Raw genomic sequence first — 14,815 nt, 5'->3', positions numbered from 1 at the left:
ATAAGCAGTTTGTGAAAGATGTCCATAAATTGGGTTGATTGTGCTTGGTTTTTGGTAAGAGCTGTGTTTGAATAATAAAAAAATGAAAGGCAAGGTTCATTTTTGTCTCAAGACTCTCTAGGTTTCTAGGGAAAATGTAACTTCAATAATTTGAAAGATGGGATAGTAAAATTTAATCAGGTTTTATTTGGCTGAACTCCGGATTACTAAAGTCCTCTTTCTTCTAGAAACCAGAAAATTAACAAAAAGAAAGAAAGTAAAATTTAACTTTACTAAAATTGTTTTAGACTTTTTTACTTGGCCAATGATATTTTTGGATAAAGACTATTCACTTTACTTTAGTTATGTATATTTTTACCAAATGCATAACAGCGTAGTATTATCATTTCACTCTGCATCCTATATCGATCATAAAAATATGAAACAAAAATTGATCACAAATCTTTTTTAACATGTTATGCATTTTGAATTAAATTATTATGACATGAAAGAAAGTTTCGATCTCCAAATAATCTGGATTCCAATATTTGCCATCTCTATCAACTAGAAATTGAAATTCAACATGAAATAATAAGGCATTTGCTTCATTCTTAAGCCGAAAGGACCCTCGAGTGAAAGAATTTGAAAACTATAACCTTCTGAAATAATTAACTCATGATAATCACCACATGTTTCAATAATGTTGTGATTCATCATAGGATGAATTTAGAATATATCTTGGGATCTGGGAACTTCAATAAATAAGAATATACAGTTACAGTAAAATGTATCTACAATCATTGAACTTTGAACTTACACGCTATATATTATTACAAGTTACAACTGAACCCCGGCCCTTGACCACCATTTTTAACAGCTTCTCTACGAGTGTTGGGTTAGTAACAGTGTGAAGAGGTTACCTATACAAAATTTTCATGTGCTTACACGTTAACAATCAGCAAGCACAATTAAACACAGAACTGCTAAAGCATTTTGTTTTCGTTGCAATCTTTTTCACACCTGTTTCTTTATGTAATCCTCCACTAACAGGAGATAGGTGGATTCTGTCCATGAAGTTGATTTTAGGGGCCTCAAGTACTGCCTTTGGCATAGTTAATGCATATTGCATGCCCCAAATTGATAGTGGCCTCATATATATGAGGGACCGATAGTGCCCGTCAATTGTAAATGCCTCTGGAGTCTGAAACCAGTATCTGTTATGGGAGAAAGAATTAATTCTTGATAGAGAAGGAATAACTGCATAAAATGTAAAGACTTGAAAATTACAGCAGTAAGAACTCGCAGAATGTGATTTTCATCAATCCAATCATTTGAATAAAAATCATCAGTGTTCTATAATAAATTTGCAACCAAATAATTGAAATTTATTGGGTGAGAAAAATGCTAGCTTTGACTTTGAGAAACAGATGGGCACAAGCATAATATGCATGAGGCACACTAATCTAATAGCATATTTTGTAATATTGACATATAATCATTAGTGTAGGAGTAGTTTTTTGAAGACATCTAGAAATCCTCCCTAGTCCCTCCTACACATGCACAAGAAAGAAAGAAAAATGCAGGTGAAACACAAACAATCACTGATGGCAGGGGATGTAAGAAGTTACCCGGATCCTTCTTCTGACCAGCCTGCTAGAAATATACCCTCAGCAGTTGTGAAGGCCTCTTCTTCCATTCCTGCAAGTATCATTGTTGCAGCAACACCGTAGGTCACACCTGCCCATATCTCTCGAGACTGCATACAGGTTTCATCCACCTTACCGTTGGGATGCATGCCATTTACAGCACCCATTCTGCCGCCTTTAACTTTCATCACATTGAAATCAAAAACCTTCCGGAGAGAACTTTTGATCTTGAAATCATCAAAAAGAGAGGGAAGCCCTGAGGATGCTGTATACCATTGCCCAGCCAATTGATCGGCTTGAATGGATTTACTGTTACTACTTGATCCACTGTCATAGTTAAAATATGAACCATTCCACAGCTTCTGTTCATATACTGGCTTAGCCTTCAGAAACTTCCTTTTGCATGTTTCCGCAAAATCTCTGTCACCTAGTTGAAGGGCCATTGCAGCTGCAGCTTGAAGAGCAGCAAGCCAAAGACCACCACAGTAAGCACTCACACCATGGACAGTCCATGTATCATATGTTTGATCAGGGAAACCGTCATTCTCAATAAGACCATCAGCATCTCTATCGAATTGCTCCATGTACTCCATTGCAGCTCGGACAGCAGGCCACACATCGACACCAAATTGCAAATCACCTGTTGCAGAAAAATCTCGATACACCTGAAGTACAAATTTTGGGTTCAGGTCTTTCCACTTACTAGTATCATGAATGTTATAAGCATTCATTTCATGCCATGGATCATGTGTCCCCAAATCATGTGGGACAGCCCCATAAACCTTACGAGTTCCCCAGTTTCCCTCTGCCAGAAACTTTACTTTCCTTCCATCTTCGCACAGGACAGCTTGAGCAAAATCGCGTTGTATATTTAATTCGATACGAGGAAAGAGCATAAGAAGTGCAAATGAAGCATAGAAGTGCACATCATATGTGCACCACATGACATATTCCACACCTTCCAAGTACAAAAACCTTCCACCATCATCATTATCATCATCATGTTGTAGATTCTTCATTGTTGAATGATGTGGAGTGTTAGCAGAGTTTCCTTTTCCGAGAGTATTCACGGTTCCATTTTCACGGGATATATCCCTATTATGTTTTTCATCCAAGTGATTATGTCCCCTATGAGCAGTAGAATCATAGGAATTATCTGTCGTACACTCGACAACTTCCCTTTTTCTGCAGTCCACTTTAGCTTCAGTTATTCGAACTACTGCATTTTCCGACTCTTCTAGCTGATCCTGGCTATTATTTCTCTTATTTGAAGATAGCAAAGTAGAGTCTGACACAAGGATCAAAGCAGAATTAATGATTTCCAAAAGACTAAATTGGCAACAAACGCCTAATATGATAAAACAAACATTCATTCAAAATTAAACTAATGCAATAAGTCTATTCATACTTACCTATCCAAATTGTTCCTCCAGCAACAAGAAAGTAGAGTTCGTTAAATAATGTAAACTTGTACCTGTAAAAAGAAATCTTAAATACGTTATTTATTTTCTCCTAACCAATAAAGGCCAATTTAAGAAGGACTAAATAGATAGAAGATAGCTCGATAAATATATGTAGAGCAAAATATAAAAGAACTCTAAGAAAAACCATTAAAAGATATTTCTTAAAAGTTAATTTATGAAACACAATGGTGTCTTTAATCCATGCAGCCTACTCAACCAAGTTGGAAAGATACTTTTTCATTGTTGTTGAATTACCTTATCTTTACAAACAGGAAAAGATAAAAAAGAGCATGCATACTCATAAACGGTAGAAACAATTGTTGGAATGTTTTGTAAAAACATTTGATGTTGATGAATGTAATGAAATCTGTATGGAAAATCTTCGTATGAAATGTAACATTGTTATCTATAGAATACAAGTAAAGTTTTCTAACAAGTCCAAAATGCAGTTCCCAGGAAAAAAAGAAGCTAAAGATCGGCAAAAAAAACTATGTTTTGCTTTAATTTGATCCTAAAATAATAAATTCACTGGGAATGACCTGTAACTGTAAGTGTAGCCCACAAAAAAAACTGGTGATGATCTAAAAAATACTATGATAGTTAAACTTAAGAATTACCATTCTGGTAGCTTCTCATCCTTAAGAATAGGATCCTGCCATTTCGCAATCTCTTCTTCCCACCGTGTATAATCTGTTTTGAATCAGAACACTGTATGATATTTAAATGCTACAGATGAAGTATTCAAATCACTACAGAAACATTCATATATATATTTTTTTATGTGATACAATACATGTCTGAAGAATATAAGTTTTAATTGAAATTAGAAACATACGTGTCAATGCATCATGAGCCAGGTGCACTGCAGCTCTCTCAGAAGTCCCATAAAATTTTGTATATCTCCTGCAAGAAAAGAATTGAGGGAATTTGATTTGATAGAGCGGAAAAAAAAAGGAGAAAACAAGCATTGGGTTTTCCTCAAAGGCACAGCTGCATGTCATGCAACCTTTATTGCAACCATTCACCTAACAATTCCATATACAAAGGCACAGCTGCTCTACTAACAAAATGAAAACATCATTGGAATTTCCTCAAAGACAAAATGCATTCTGTGCCACTTTAGATATAATAGTTAAAACACATTTTAAATTGCATGCAGAAGATATATCTTTATTTATTCAAGATATAGAATAGTCGTCCAGGGATAAATATTAACCACCCAAAATATTAGCACATCATAACAATGGTTACCTGTTGAAAGTGCTGCCTTTCACAAACTTCACTTTCGGAGATGACCATGCAAGACTAAATGCAACGGTACATTTTCCATGGGGTTCCACCCATGCAGAAGCTGCAACAGCAGCACATAGTGTCTCTCCAGGTGATGAGGGCATGCTGGGTCCAGAAGAGAAATTTTCCCGATCAAATTGCCCATCCTTAATATACAAGAATTTCAATTAGAACCAATGTGTACTTTCCATACTAAAAAAATTTGGAAGGAGATGATGGACATAGATCAATATAAATATCATCTAGAAACCACAAAAACACAAGTAACCAGTACCTTCACCATTTTAGTCCACATTCCTTTTGCTGTTACGCTACTTCGGTCGGACAGCCCAAAACATGGCAAAACAGAAACACTAACATTCTGTGTTTCACATGCAGCAATTGAAAAAGTAACAGGGGGGTTGTCTTTCGCTGTCCTGAAATATTCAACGACCTTAAGAATATATCCACCAAAATAATCATCTAAAGAGCAATTTGAAGACAGGAAATCCAATTTCAAATATATACATACAAAATAAAATTAGAACTATCAAAGGAGGTTCTTTAATTCTTTAAAAGGATTATTGATAAATCCTTAACCAAAAAAATAACCCAAAGTCAAAACAAACTATTTCCGAATTATATGTTCATTTTCATCTATTTCAGGACAATTGCCTACACTTTCTCCATTACTATTTTAACGAGATTGTTTTTCTTAATAGAAATGTTAATTCTAGGAATAATAAAGAAAGAAACTCGAGTGTTGTCATTTTTTCGAATGGAGATGATCACCCCATAGCTTCAAAAAGATGATTATATTAGAAAAGAGAGTACAAAGGGTCAGTATAATATTTTCATCAAATCACTTTCTTTACCAACTTAATAAGTTGGATTATCTACGCAGTTCAGATTGCAAAATCAAATATAGCAATCTAGAATAGATATTTCAGACATTTGCAGGTTCACTAATATTTAGTTATATATCTCATTGTGTACTTTTGGATGAATGTTTGTCACATAGTGTTTTTAGTTATGATTGATTATTGTCCAAAACAGACGTCTACGCAGCACACAACGCACATGTTTGGATAGATACGAAAAAAGAGTTTATAATTTTTCACATAAAATAACAGCTTTACTCAATAAGTTTAAGCATTTTGATTTTGTTGGGTATTTCGTAGCGCTACTGGGAGAAAATATATCCCTTATAACCATGGGGGGAAATGTTTTATTTCTCCCATGTAAAAGTGATGCAGATGATCCTCCAGGTATCTATTTACAACATTAGTCTGCCCATTCATAATATTTCTTTCTGATAGCTCTAGTCTGTAATCTTGACCGGGCCTGAGAAGATTTAAACGGTCTCTACTCTCTATACAACATCACTCTCCCATCCTATTTCAAGCCAACAACATATATGGAGGGGGATTTCGAATCAACGTGCACTGGAATCTCCTGAACAAGGTGCTCTTGAATCTTATCATAATTGAATCTCGATGCAAGACTTTCACCATTTGTACCGTGGTAAAGCCTACCCTCAACTCTATCAGGGCTACCTCCAATATATCTTTTTCGGGAACCCCCTACAATCGAATATATCTTTTGACCATTCCAATCCACCCTATCATGTCACCCCCGCCAAAAGTAGGAAGTGAAAGATCGTGTCACGGTCATTCTAGTCTGTCTTCTTGTACCAGCAGAACCAGTGTCTGGCACACCACTTTCTTCATACACTGGAGTCGTTCTACGCTGACCATGCTTCGTTTATTCAGGCTGTAACGTTTCTAATCTTTTTCCCAACAGTTTTTGCAACCTAAACCCAATCTCAATGTCTAGTATTGTTTATGTTCCACATCCTCTACCACACACTGATGCAGACTCTACTATCAATTTCTATCTACCCCTTTATTAATTAATTACACAATCTGTAACTTTTATTTCTTCCTGTGTAGTCACTTTTAACAAGCGGTCTACTATCCCATGCCTAAAAGTGTGGACCAAACAAACCTTAAGAACACCATACATAGCCTTTTACAAACCACACAAAACTCGATCCTAAACGACAACTCATTTTGAAGTTTCAATCATCCAAAATATTTTGCCTGCTTTTCTGATCTCAGGATCATTGGTCGTAAACAAGCGGGATGTTAAGCTCGCAAATCCAAAGTAGTCCAGGAAAGGCATCTTTCTAGTTTATATCAAGTTCAGGTAGTTAATAAGGATACGTAAGATATCCTTTAGAAATTTCAGAACCTTCAACTCATTGAGTTATTAAGCATTTGCAAATAACCTACAAAGAGAAATCTGCAAACCAACCGTCAAATATAGCTATAAGGTTTGATAACTTGCTTGTGATATAGAAGTACGCCGGAGACACCATCTTCAGCTCTGTGAATGATGAATAAAAAAGGAATTAAAATGTTGGCTTAAAGCATATTCTACATATAATGCAAACTTATATCAGATTTTAGAAGAAAAAGTGTACATGAAAGGTTCATTCACATGATCTCCTGACAAGTGAGAGTTCCCACCAATAGAATTCTGCACAAGATTAATATTGATGAATAATCATCCATGCCGATTATAAATATCTGATAAATGAAATCAATACTTCAGACCATAATAATATCTTACCGCCCAAGTAAATAAAAGGCTGACTTTAGCTCTTTCTTTACCAGTGTTTACCAACTACAAAAGAAACAAGTATAACTCTTCAAAATCGTGACAATCTATGCTTCTTCATGTCAAAACATACTGAAACTTAACATGGAATGTGGCGGATGAATTTATTGTATAGGTAGGCATTTACACAATTTAGAGTATCATTAACGAACCTAATTGAAAAAGGCTTTGGTGGTGGTTTGCATGTATGAATTACAAGAATAGTTATCAATTATAACAAGTATTTACCAACAATGACAAACAATAAAGAAATGATTCTCAGCAATCACCATACATATACATATATCAAGGAAAAGAGACTTAAGCCTATGAACCAGCAAAATTGTCGTTGTAATGAATTCTATAAAACATGGCAGCTCAAATAAAAGGCATAGCCGCATAGCCATAGAGCGAGCTTTGGTCTTCCAAAGGGGTTTGTAAAAATGTAGCATGCCTCAATTTAATAACTGAGCAAGAGAGAAGGATTGTGCAATATCATCTCAAAAGGATCACAGAAATTGATTTCAACTGAGGCAAGTGATTTGTAACAGTCAAGAACACATTTATACCATGCATCCAACCCAATTTTTCATGTAAAGGAAAGGACTAACATATACAAGTGAGTTGCCAGTTCAATAAAAGAGGACACTATAGTAGAAGCTGTGCTATTCTGACATAAAGAGAAACATCCAATCATGGTTTTCAATTTAGAAAGCTAAACAGAAATTGCCAGTCTGCACTTTGTTTAAAATAATATAACAAAATACAGATTTTTAAAAACACTGCAAACATTAGTAACAGAATCAGCCATTCCATTTTCGGACAGATAAATTTAAATAACATTAGTTGAAGAAAATACACACCGTATAGACAAAAACGGCTGCAGGTAGACTGCTTTCTCTGTAATTATGTGGTATGAAAGGGGATATCTGCCGACATGATATTTTTAGTTCTGGGTCTGGCTCACCTACGATATGGAACTTCTATCACACAGGTATGTATAAGGATACACACATTTAGCAATAAAAGAACTAAAAAAATGAAGATACCATCATAAACAGTCCAAGCTCTTGGAAACAAAGCATGGTAAGTTGAGTGCTGGCCATTTAGATTCCATCCCCATGATGATATACCCTGATCATCAGCTTTCCTGCAAGCTCTGAAACAAAAATTCATGAAAAATATGAGTCCATGTATAAGTTCCTAGATGCATGAAAAATGGCCGTTGCAAGCAGAACTCAGATTACAGGAGAATAAACCATCTAGTTTTTATCATTTAATGGATATAATTTTACGTAATTGGAAATCTTCACTAGTACGATACAAATCCCCTCAAACTCCCACCAAATATGCAAGGTATATTCCCTCAAATAAGACACGGGTAAAGTATAAAATAGATACCACAAGATGATCTTATCCCCCAACAAAATTAGAGAATGACAAGATGAAAAAGTAATTTCCATTGAAGCCATTTTACCCCTTACTACTTGAACTTTTTATTTTGGCTTAGAACCAAGCTACTTCTCACAGATAACTTATACTTTTTATACCACATCCATTATTATGCACTCTCCAGGCAAGAAGTTCCAAGATTATCCTTTCACCAGAAAGAGCGCAATTGCCACTGATTATCACCTAATTTACTTGCAGTAACAGTGGCATAAAATGGTGAATCAGAATTTCATTAACTATATGCAAGGCTATATATTAAATGAAGATACTGTAGGAATGTTAGAGCCTGTTTGGTTCAAATAAATGTTTTTTAGTTTTCGTTACCTAATTTTATACGTAATTACAAAAATAAAACGTTGATTCTGCCTTGTTTTCCTACACTTGAATATATAATGCACACGAAACTGTGAAAACAATGTAACATTTTTGTAATAAATGAAAACAGGAAATAAAAAAACAAAATGTTTCTTAAACCAAAAAGTCCTTAGTAAGACTGTTATCCAAAATTATTCTTTCTTACCCTACACCTTCATGCTGACCAGGAGCCAAAACTGATGCAAAACTTTTGTTTCCTCCCTCTCTACTTACAAAAATCTGCAATTAGATTAAATAACTTAGATATTCAGAATATAAGCCACAGTTATGAATGACCATAGTTATGAATGACCATAAACAGTAAATAAGTATCATTCCAGGTTACAGGGAAATAAATCATAGGTTTTACCTCTGCGAAAAGAGAACACTCATTCCCCCAACTTACAAAATAATCCTCATAAATAGAAGGAAAATAGACCCATAGATGATTTTGTCTTGATCGTATTTGTGAACACTATTTATGAAGCAAAATATATGTATAAAGTAAAAACTAGTGAAACCAAAAACTAAGTTCTGCACTTCTGTTTTTCTTATTTGGGTAAAAGCTCTGGGCACTATCTCACCAAGTAGAAACATCAATAGTAATAGAGTTAAGAAGCTAAAGTACCAACCGAAATCCAATTGAATTAAAACTGATTAACTTCTATCCATACTTCTGTTTCCATAACAACACTGACTCCATTGTCTGTCTAATTTTTAGATTTGTTCCAAACAATGATGGGATCTGTAACCCACTTACACAATGAATTTCAGAACTTTATCATTATACGCTAATTAGAATTGCAAGGTTCTTGGACATCACAAAAAATATCTAGAATAAATACTCATTTGTAATATTGACCCAGCATTTGCTGCCCAACAACAAAACCTTTGTTTTGGTTAGCCGAGAGGATTTTAATGTTTCTTTGAACTTTTTCCTTACCTTCTTTAGGTAGCTTATGGGCAAAAGATTAGTTGCTATCTACAGAGGCATTAAAAAATCCTAACATGCATTTATGCGATTCTATGTTCAAAATTATATTACATTATAAAGTTGCTATCTACAGAGGCATTAAAAAATCCTAACATGCATTTATACGATTCTATGTGCAAAATTATATTACATTATAATTTTCATTTTATATAATTCACTTTTCAAGATACGTTCTAAACACATTGGTAAAATTATAATAAGACAATCAGGGAACTGTGCATACACTCATTCGTATCAATATAAGAAGATATATGTCAATGTAAAGTCATACAATTAGAGAAGTGTATAGCGAGTCGATAGTACATGGAAAAACGAGACTTACAGAGAACTGGTTGGCCATGACAGGTGATGGTTCACATAGACCAGGAATGATTTGCCATTGTCTGAATTCTCCTCTAAATCCTCTTGATATGCTGCCACTCCTGCGTAGGTAGATAATCGCATCAAACCAGTACAAGAAGAATGAAAAGGCTTACTTTTTCCCGAAAATTGCTACAAAAAGCCAAGGATAAATGTATTTGTAAAATATAAAGCATTAACCATTTGAATGGTATGCAGGAGTGACCAGTCAAGTGATTAATTGGAAGTTTTAAATTGGACTATGTCATACCCCATCCCTCCAAGTGGAACCCCTTGAGATGCAGATGGCTTGCAACTTTCTCGAGTGAAGGGATCTATGGGTGCTTTCTGCATAATTCAGGCGAACAAACTGAAATCTTCAATCTCTACTTTCAACACACTTATCCAATACAAATTTATAAACTCTTCATTTATATCACAATAAAACACACACAAAAGAAATTGATGACTGATGAATGGAGGAGAATCTGAAATTTACCCTTCCATGAGAAGCCTCTTCCCTAACATATGACCACATGCGTATACCTAATCGAACCTGGAATTCCAATTTTCAATAGAGTTAGACAAGACAGAGAGACAAGAATTAAAAATTACAAATAAAAAATGGCATAAAGCAAACTACATTAATTAATAAGCATATGCAAAGGATTCCAATATATTGAACTAGTAAATCCGTGATATTGTAACTTGTTATCTAGAGCGAGAAATAGAAATCACTTGCCATCTTTATAGCTTCCATAAAAGTTACTCTAAATTCTTTAAGAAGATTGGCGTGGCTGTTTAATCTTCTTCTCCAAGCTTGCTCAGGAGGAGCAGCATTATCAATATCAAACTGCAAAAAAGGTGCAAGAGACACAGATTATCAGGAGCTACAAATTTCGTCTACTTCACATTCACGCTTGTTAGTTATTTTAGTCCTCTGATGTGTCTTTAGTTAGTCAGTTTAGTCATCGTATGTATTTTTATTTTTATTTTCCTCGATCAATTTAGTCCATAAAATTACTAACAAAAGAGACACCTGAGCATGTGTTTGAAATTTCGATACATTCAGGCAAACACTACGGTGATAACGCCTCACACATTCAAGTTGTTCGTTCAATGGTAACTACCTAATAGGTGGCTAATATATTCAACATTCCAAATTCAAAGTTTCAAATCACAAGGAAATGCAAATTTTTCACACAAAAACTTGAATCTCATCGTAATAATAAAAAACTACAAGCTGCAAATTCCGATCAACTAAATCATTGAATTTGAATTTGTTAGTGAACTAAATAATTAACATAAGCTAGTTAACAATTAAAGCATACCAATTGTAAAGTGGTTTTATTGATATACTCTTCAGTAGGCCACGAATTCTTTCTAGAATGAAATAAGTTGCCGCTAACCATTCTTTCAAAATCTCTCATAACAATAATCCACAACACAGATCGCAAATTCCTCCTGCTTCCACAATCGATCAACCGAAAACCTAGATATTGTTCAACGATCTTCAAAAAACAGAATCTAGCTTTTGAAGATCGTGCTTAAGATTACGAAAGCAGAAGAATCTATGAAATTTGAACGCAGAAATCAAAGTGTGTGTGTGTGTGTGATGAAGTGTGTGTGAAGAAAGAGATTGTTTGGTTGTTAAGAAAATCGCGAGATATTGGATTGGGTGCAGAAGAATGATGGCGTGGCTAGATGAGAAATAGCCGCCTGTAACACCGAGTCAGCGTGGCGTGGCGTGGCGTGGCGAACGAGTTTGATGAGTTACCAACTCGGATCGCTACGGAGAGAGAAATGAATCAAAGAAGTTAGAGAAAAAGTAAATTAAATACTAGTGTTTGGGCCATGCCTTTTTAATCCTTTTTTTTTTAGTGAAGGAAATTAACAATACTAATTTAATAATGTACAGTTTTTTTATTTGAGTGAAAAAAGTTGTGTTTGGATTCAAGTTTACTGCACTATTGTCGGTTTCTTTCACCTTGAGTCTTATGCTAAGTCTTAACTTTTAAACAACGGTCCACTTTGATGTCGGTATTCTACACTTTCTTTAATAATTCATCAAGCAAGCAAGTTGTTGTTTCAAGTAGTGATATGTCAACATTCATATTAACTTTACCTTAATGTTAGTTTACTTCCTTAAGAAAAAAGATCAATGTTAGTTTGCTAGAGGACAATTTATGGGTTACCTTATGTTTTCACCTAAGTCTATGTTTGATTATGTCATGTTAATAATTGATTTTGTGTAAATTGAATTTGTAAAACTAATTCAAACTAAAATTGAATTGAAAGATAGAGTGATTTTAAATTTGGATATATTTTCTCCCTAAAAAAAAGTTTAGATATATTTTTGTAAAAGTAAATCAAGTCATAGAAGTTAATTTTAGAATTAGAAGTTATAATTGAAAATCAATTCTAAAAGCAAAATTATTTCTATTTAGGGAAAAGTAAGCATGTTAAAATCAATTATGTGTTTTTAAAGTAGGTTTTGACTCCTCTAAAAGTGGAATCAAACATACACAATATAAAGATGTGTTTGATTTGCTAAAAAATGAAGGACAGGACAGAACAACTCTAGTTGTCCAGTGTTTGATTTGTAAAACTGTTTCAGGTAGAGGACAAACTGGAGGCAAGGGACAGGACAAAAACTCATATTTTTGTCCCTCACCAAACCACAGCACAACTTTTTGTCCCATGTACAAGTTGTCTAAAATATCAAAATAGCATTTTGTCCCTCAAAAATCATATAAAACAAAAAATTACTCAATGCCATAAAAAATTTGTCCTATTCTGTCTTGTGTTGTACTGTTCTATCTTGTACTGTTTTGTCCAGTACTTGCTGTTTTGCAAACCAAACACACGCAAGTAAGTTATTAGCTTGAAATTCCAAATAGTCGAATTTAGGGTAAATCAAATTCATAATCGATTCAATGTATTTTGAAGTCAATTATTATTGAAGGTCTTTTCCAAACTTATTTATTATTATTTTTGTTAAATTAAGAGCACAATGATATTAAAGAGAATAGAGGGTGACCCAACAAGACTCTAATAACTTGTGTAGGTCGACCCAAGCGGTTAATATAGAAAATTAAAACAACTCAGGTTGATTTGCCTCTAATTAATCCTAAAACTAATCAAAGGTGTGATGTATGGATCGTCCGTCAATACGAAAACAGGTCCATGTACCATTAACTCCCTACAAAAAATGACGACAAGCTAAACGGCTCTTTCGAGCCCCACAATCAAAGTCAAACATAGTAAATGACGAATAAGAAAATTTGGCGTATAAACCATTGCCAACACATAAGCGATCAAAGATTTATCAACTCTCTACAAAAACATAAGCAAGCCACACCAGCCCTTTCAAACCAAACCATCCATTGTCGAACTGACTTCATCGTGAATGAGCCGGAAGCCCGAAACTTGAATCTTAATAACTAAAATCAACATGTCTCAATTCAATCGCGAAGGATTGAGATGGATTTAAGACATAGAACCATAATATTTTTTAAGTTTTTTTGTCTCTATAAATATCTCAAATTTCGTTAACATAAAATTATATTTATGTTTCATTGAAGAATAATTTTAATGTTGATGTGAACTTTATACATTGTAGTGGAACTTAACCGATTTATATATTTATGTTTCATACTCCGGTTGAAATTGAATTCGACCCTAACTACTAAATAAAACCAATCAAATCTAACATACCTCAACTGAAATTGAATCTCGAGTGAAGACAATGATTGTCGTCTTAGAATCTTGAATTCTGCTATGCAGGAATAATCCTTTGATGAACTAATCTTCTAGAGTGTTCCAATTCTTCAGATTTATTGTTGGTTGATCCAAATTCTAGTATTTGGCATGTCAAGCGAGATGATGATGGAATAACCTTTACTAGATGATTGATGGGATCTTCATGGTCTATTTCGTTGAATGGATTCGATTGCATGAGTTGGATGACCCTCATCTTCATCTCCATCTACCTCTAGTTATTACCATGTTGGGCTGATTAAGCAAATTTATTTATCCTTGTTGCTATTGGTCATGTTGGCTAACATTGTTGATTGCTGAAATGCTTGTTTTTTCAATATCAAGATAAAAAAAAACAGTTGGTTGTAAAGTGTTTTGCCTCGCATACAAAGACAATCAAACAAATATATTGGTAGGTTAGTATCCAGGAGTGTTATATAACTAAAAAAATAAATAAAAACTAAACTAAAATTTACAAGTTATGTCTTGTTCGCTGACCAATCTAGCTTTGCCCAGCAAAACGAGCAGAAAGGAGAAAAAAAGATACAAACTTAAAAAATCCATAACACAGGCAATATCAAAACTAATTCAACGCAATCCCCAACAACTGACGCCATTTGATATAAAAGATCTCATCTATCCTCGTACAACGATAAGTACTATGCCAGTTTGTGTTATCAAAAATAAATTGTATCGATCCACAAAGACCGCGCTTAGTTTCGATCGTTCTTAAATTCACAGGAATTCTAAATTAAGGTTTGTAAAATTGGTTTGGTGGCAGGATTGCAATTAAGTTAAGACAAGTTATATAAAGTTGTATACTGGGATTAGAATTAGATAACTACTCATCTAATGGTCCCTTGTAATCAATTATATATATTTTTATGCTTACAATATAA

At 34.1% G+C, this 14,815-nt stretch overlaps 1 protein-coding gene across 2 annotated transcripts; it reads right to left on the bottom strand.

Annotated features, from left to right (window-relative positions):
• Positions 1 to 629: 629 nt before the first annotated feature.
• Positions 630 to 11,978, bottom strand: LOC11423130 (non-lysosomal glucosylceramidase). Of its 2 annotated transcripts, XM_013613154.3 has the most exons (19): positions 11,489 to 11,978; positions 10,900 to 11,010; positions 10,657 to 10,713; positions 10,429 to 10,505; positions 10,141 to 10,240; positions 8,991 to 9,064; positions 8,068 to 8,177; positions 7,882 to 7,985; positions 6,992 to 7,045; positions 6,843 to 6,898; positions 6,707 to 6,745; positions 4,653 to 4,794; positions 4,340 to 4,524; positions 3,924 to 3,991; positions 3,706 to 3,778; positions 3,038 to 3,099; positions 1,608 to 2,913; positions 1,000 to 1,193; positions 630 to 899 (listed from the first exon to the last, which is right to left on the bottom strand). In XM_013613154.3, exons 1-19 carry the CDS (start codon positions 11,585 to 11,587, stop codon positions 862 to 864), a joined length of 2,949 nt encoding a protein of 982 aa, XP_013468608.1. In that variant the 5' UTR covers positions 11,588 to 11,978; the 3' UTR covers positions 630 to 861. The 2 variants fall into 2 exon arrangements, with proteins under 2 accessions (XP_013468608.1, XP_003590701.2); XM_003590653.4 differs by having other exon boundaries at positions 630 to 1,193; positions 11,489 to 11,977.
• Between the last annotated feature and the right edge of the window lie 2,837 nt (positions 11,979 to 14,815).

Source organism: Medicago truncatula, chromosome 1 (assembly GCF_003473485.1).
Source record: "Medicago truncatula cultivar Jemalong A17 chromosome 1, MtrunA17r5.0-ANR, whole genome shotgun sequence".
In the NCBI taxonomy this organism is placed as follows: domain Eukaryota; kingdom Viridiplantae; phylum Streptophyta; class Magnoliopsida; order Fabales; family Fabaceae; genus Medicago; species Medicago truncatula.
This window is presented reverse-complemented; position numbering and strand designations above follow the sequence as displayed.

Coding starts and splice junctions, on each gene's coding strand:
- LOC11423130 (XM_003590653.4), bottom strand. CDS start 11,587: ATGAGAGATTTTGAAAGAATGGTTAGCGGCAACTTATTTCATTCTAGA. Junction 8,178..8,990: donor GGTCAGCATGAAGGTGTAGG/GTAAGAAAGAAT, acceptor TTTTTGTTTCAG/AGCTTGCAGGAAAGCTGATG. Junction 2,914..3,037: donor TGGAGGAACAATTTGGATAG/GTAAGTATGAAT, acceptor TCCTTGTGTCAG/ACTCTACTTTGCTATCTTCA.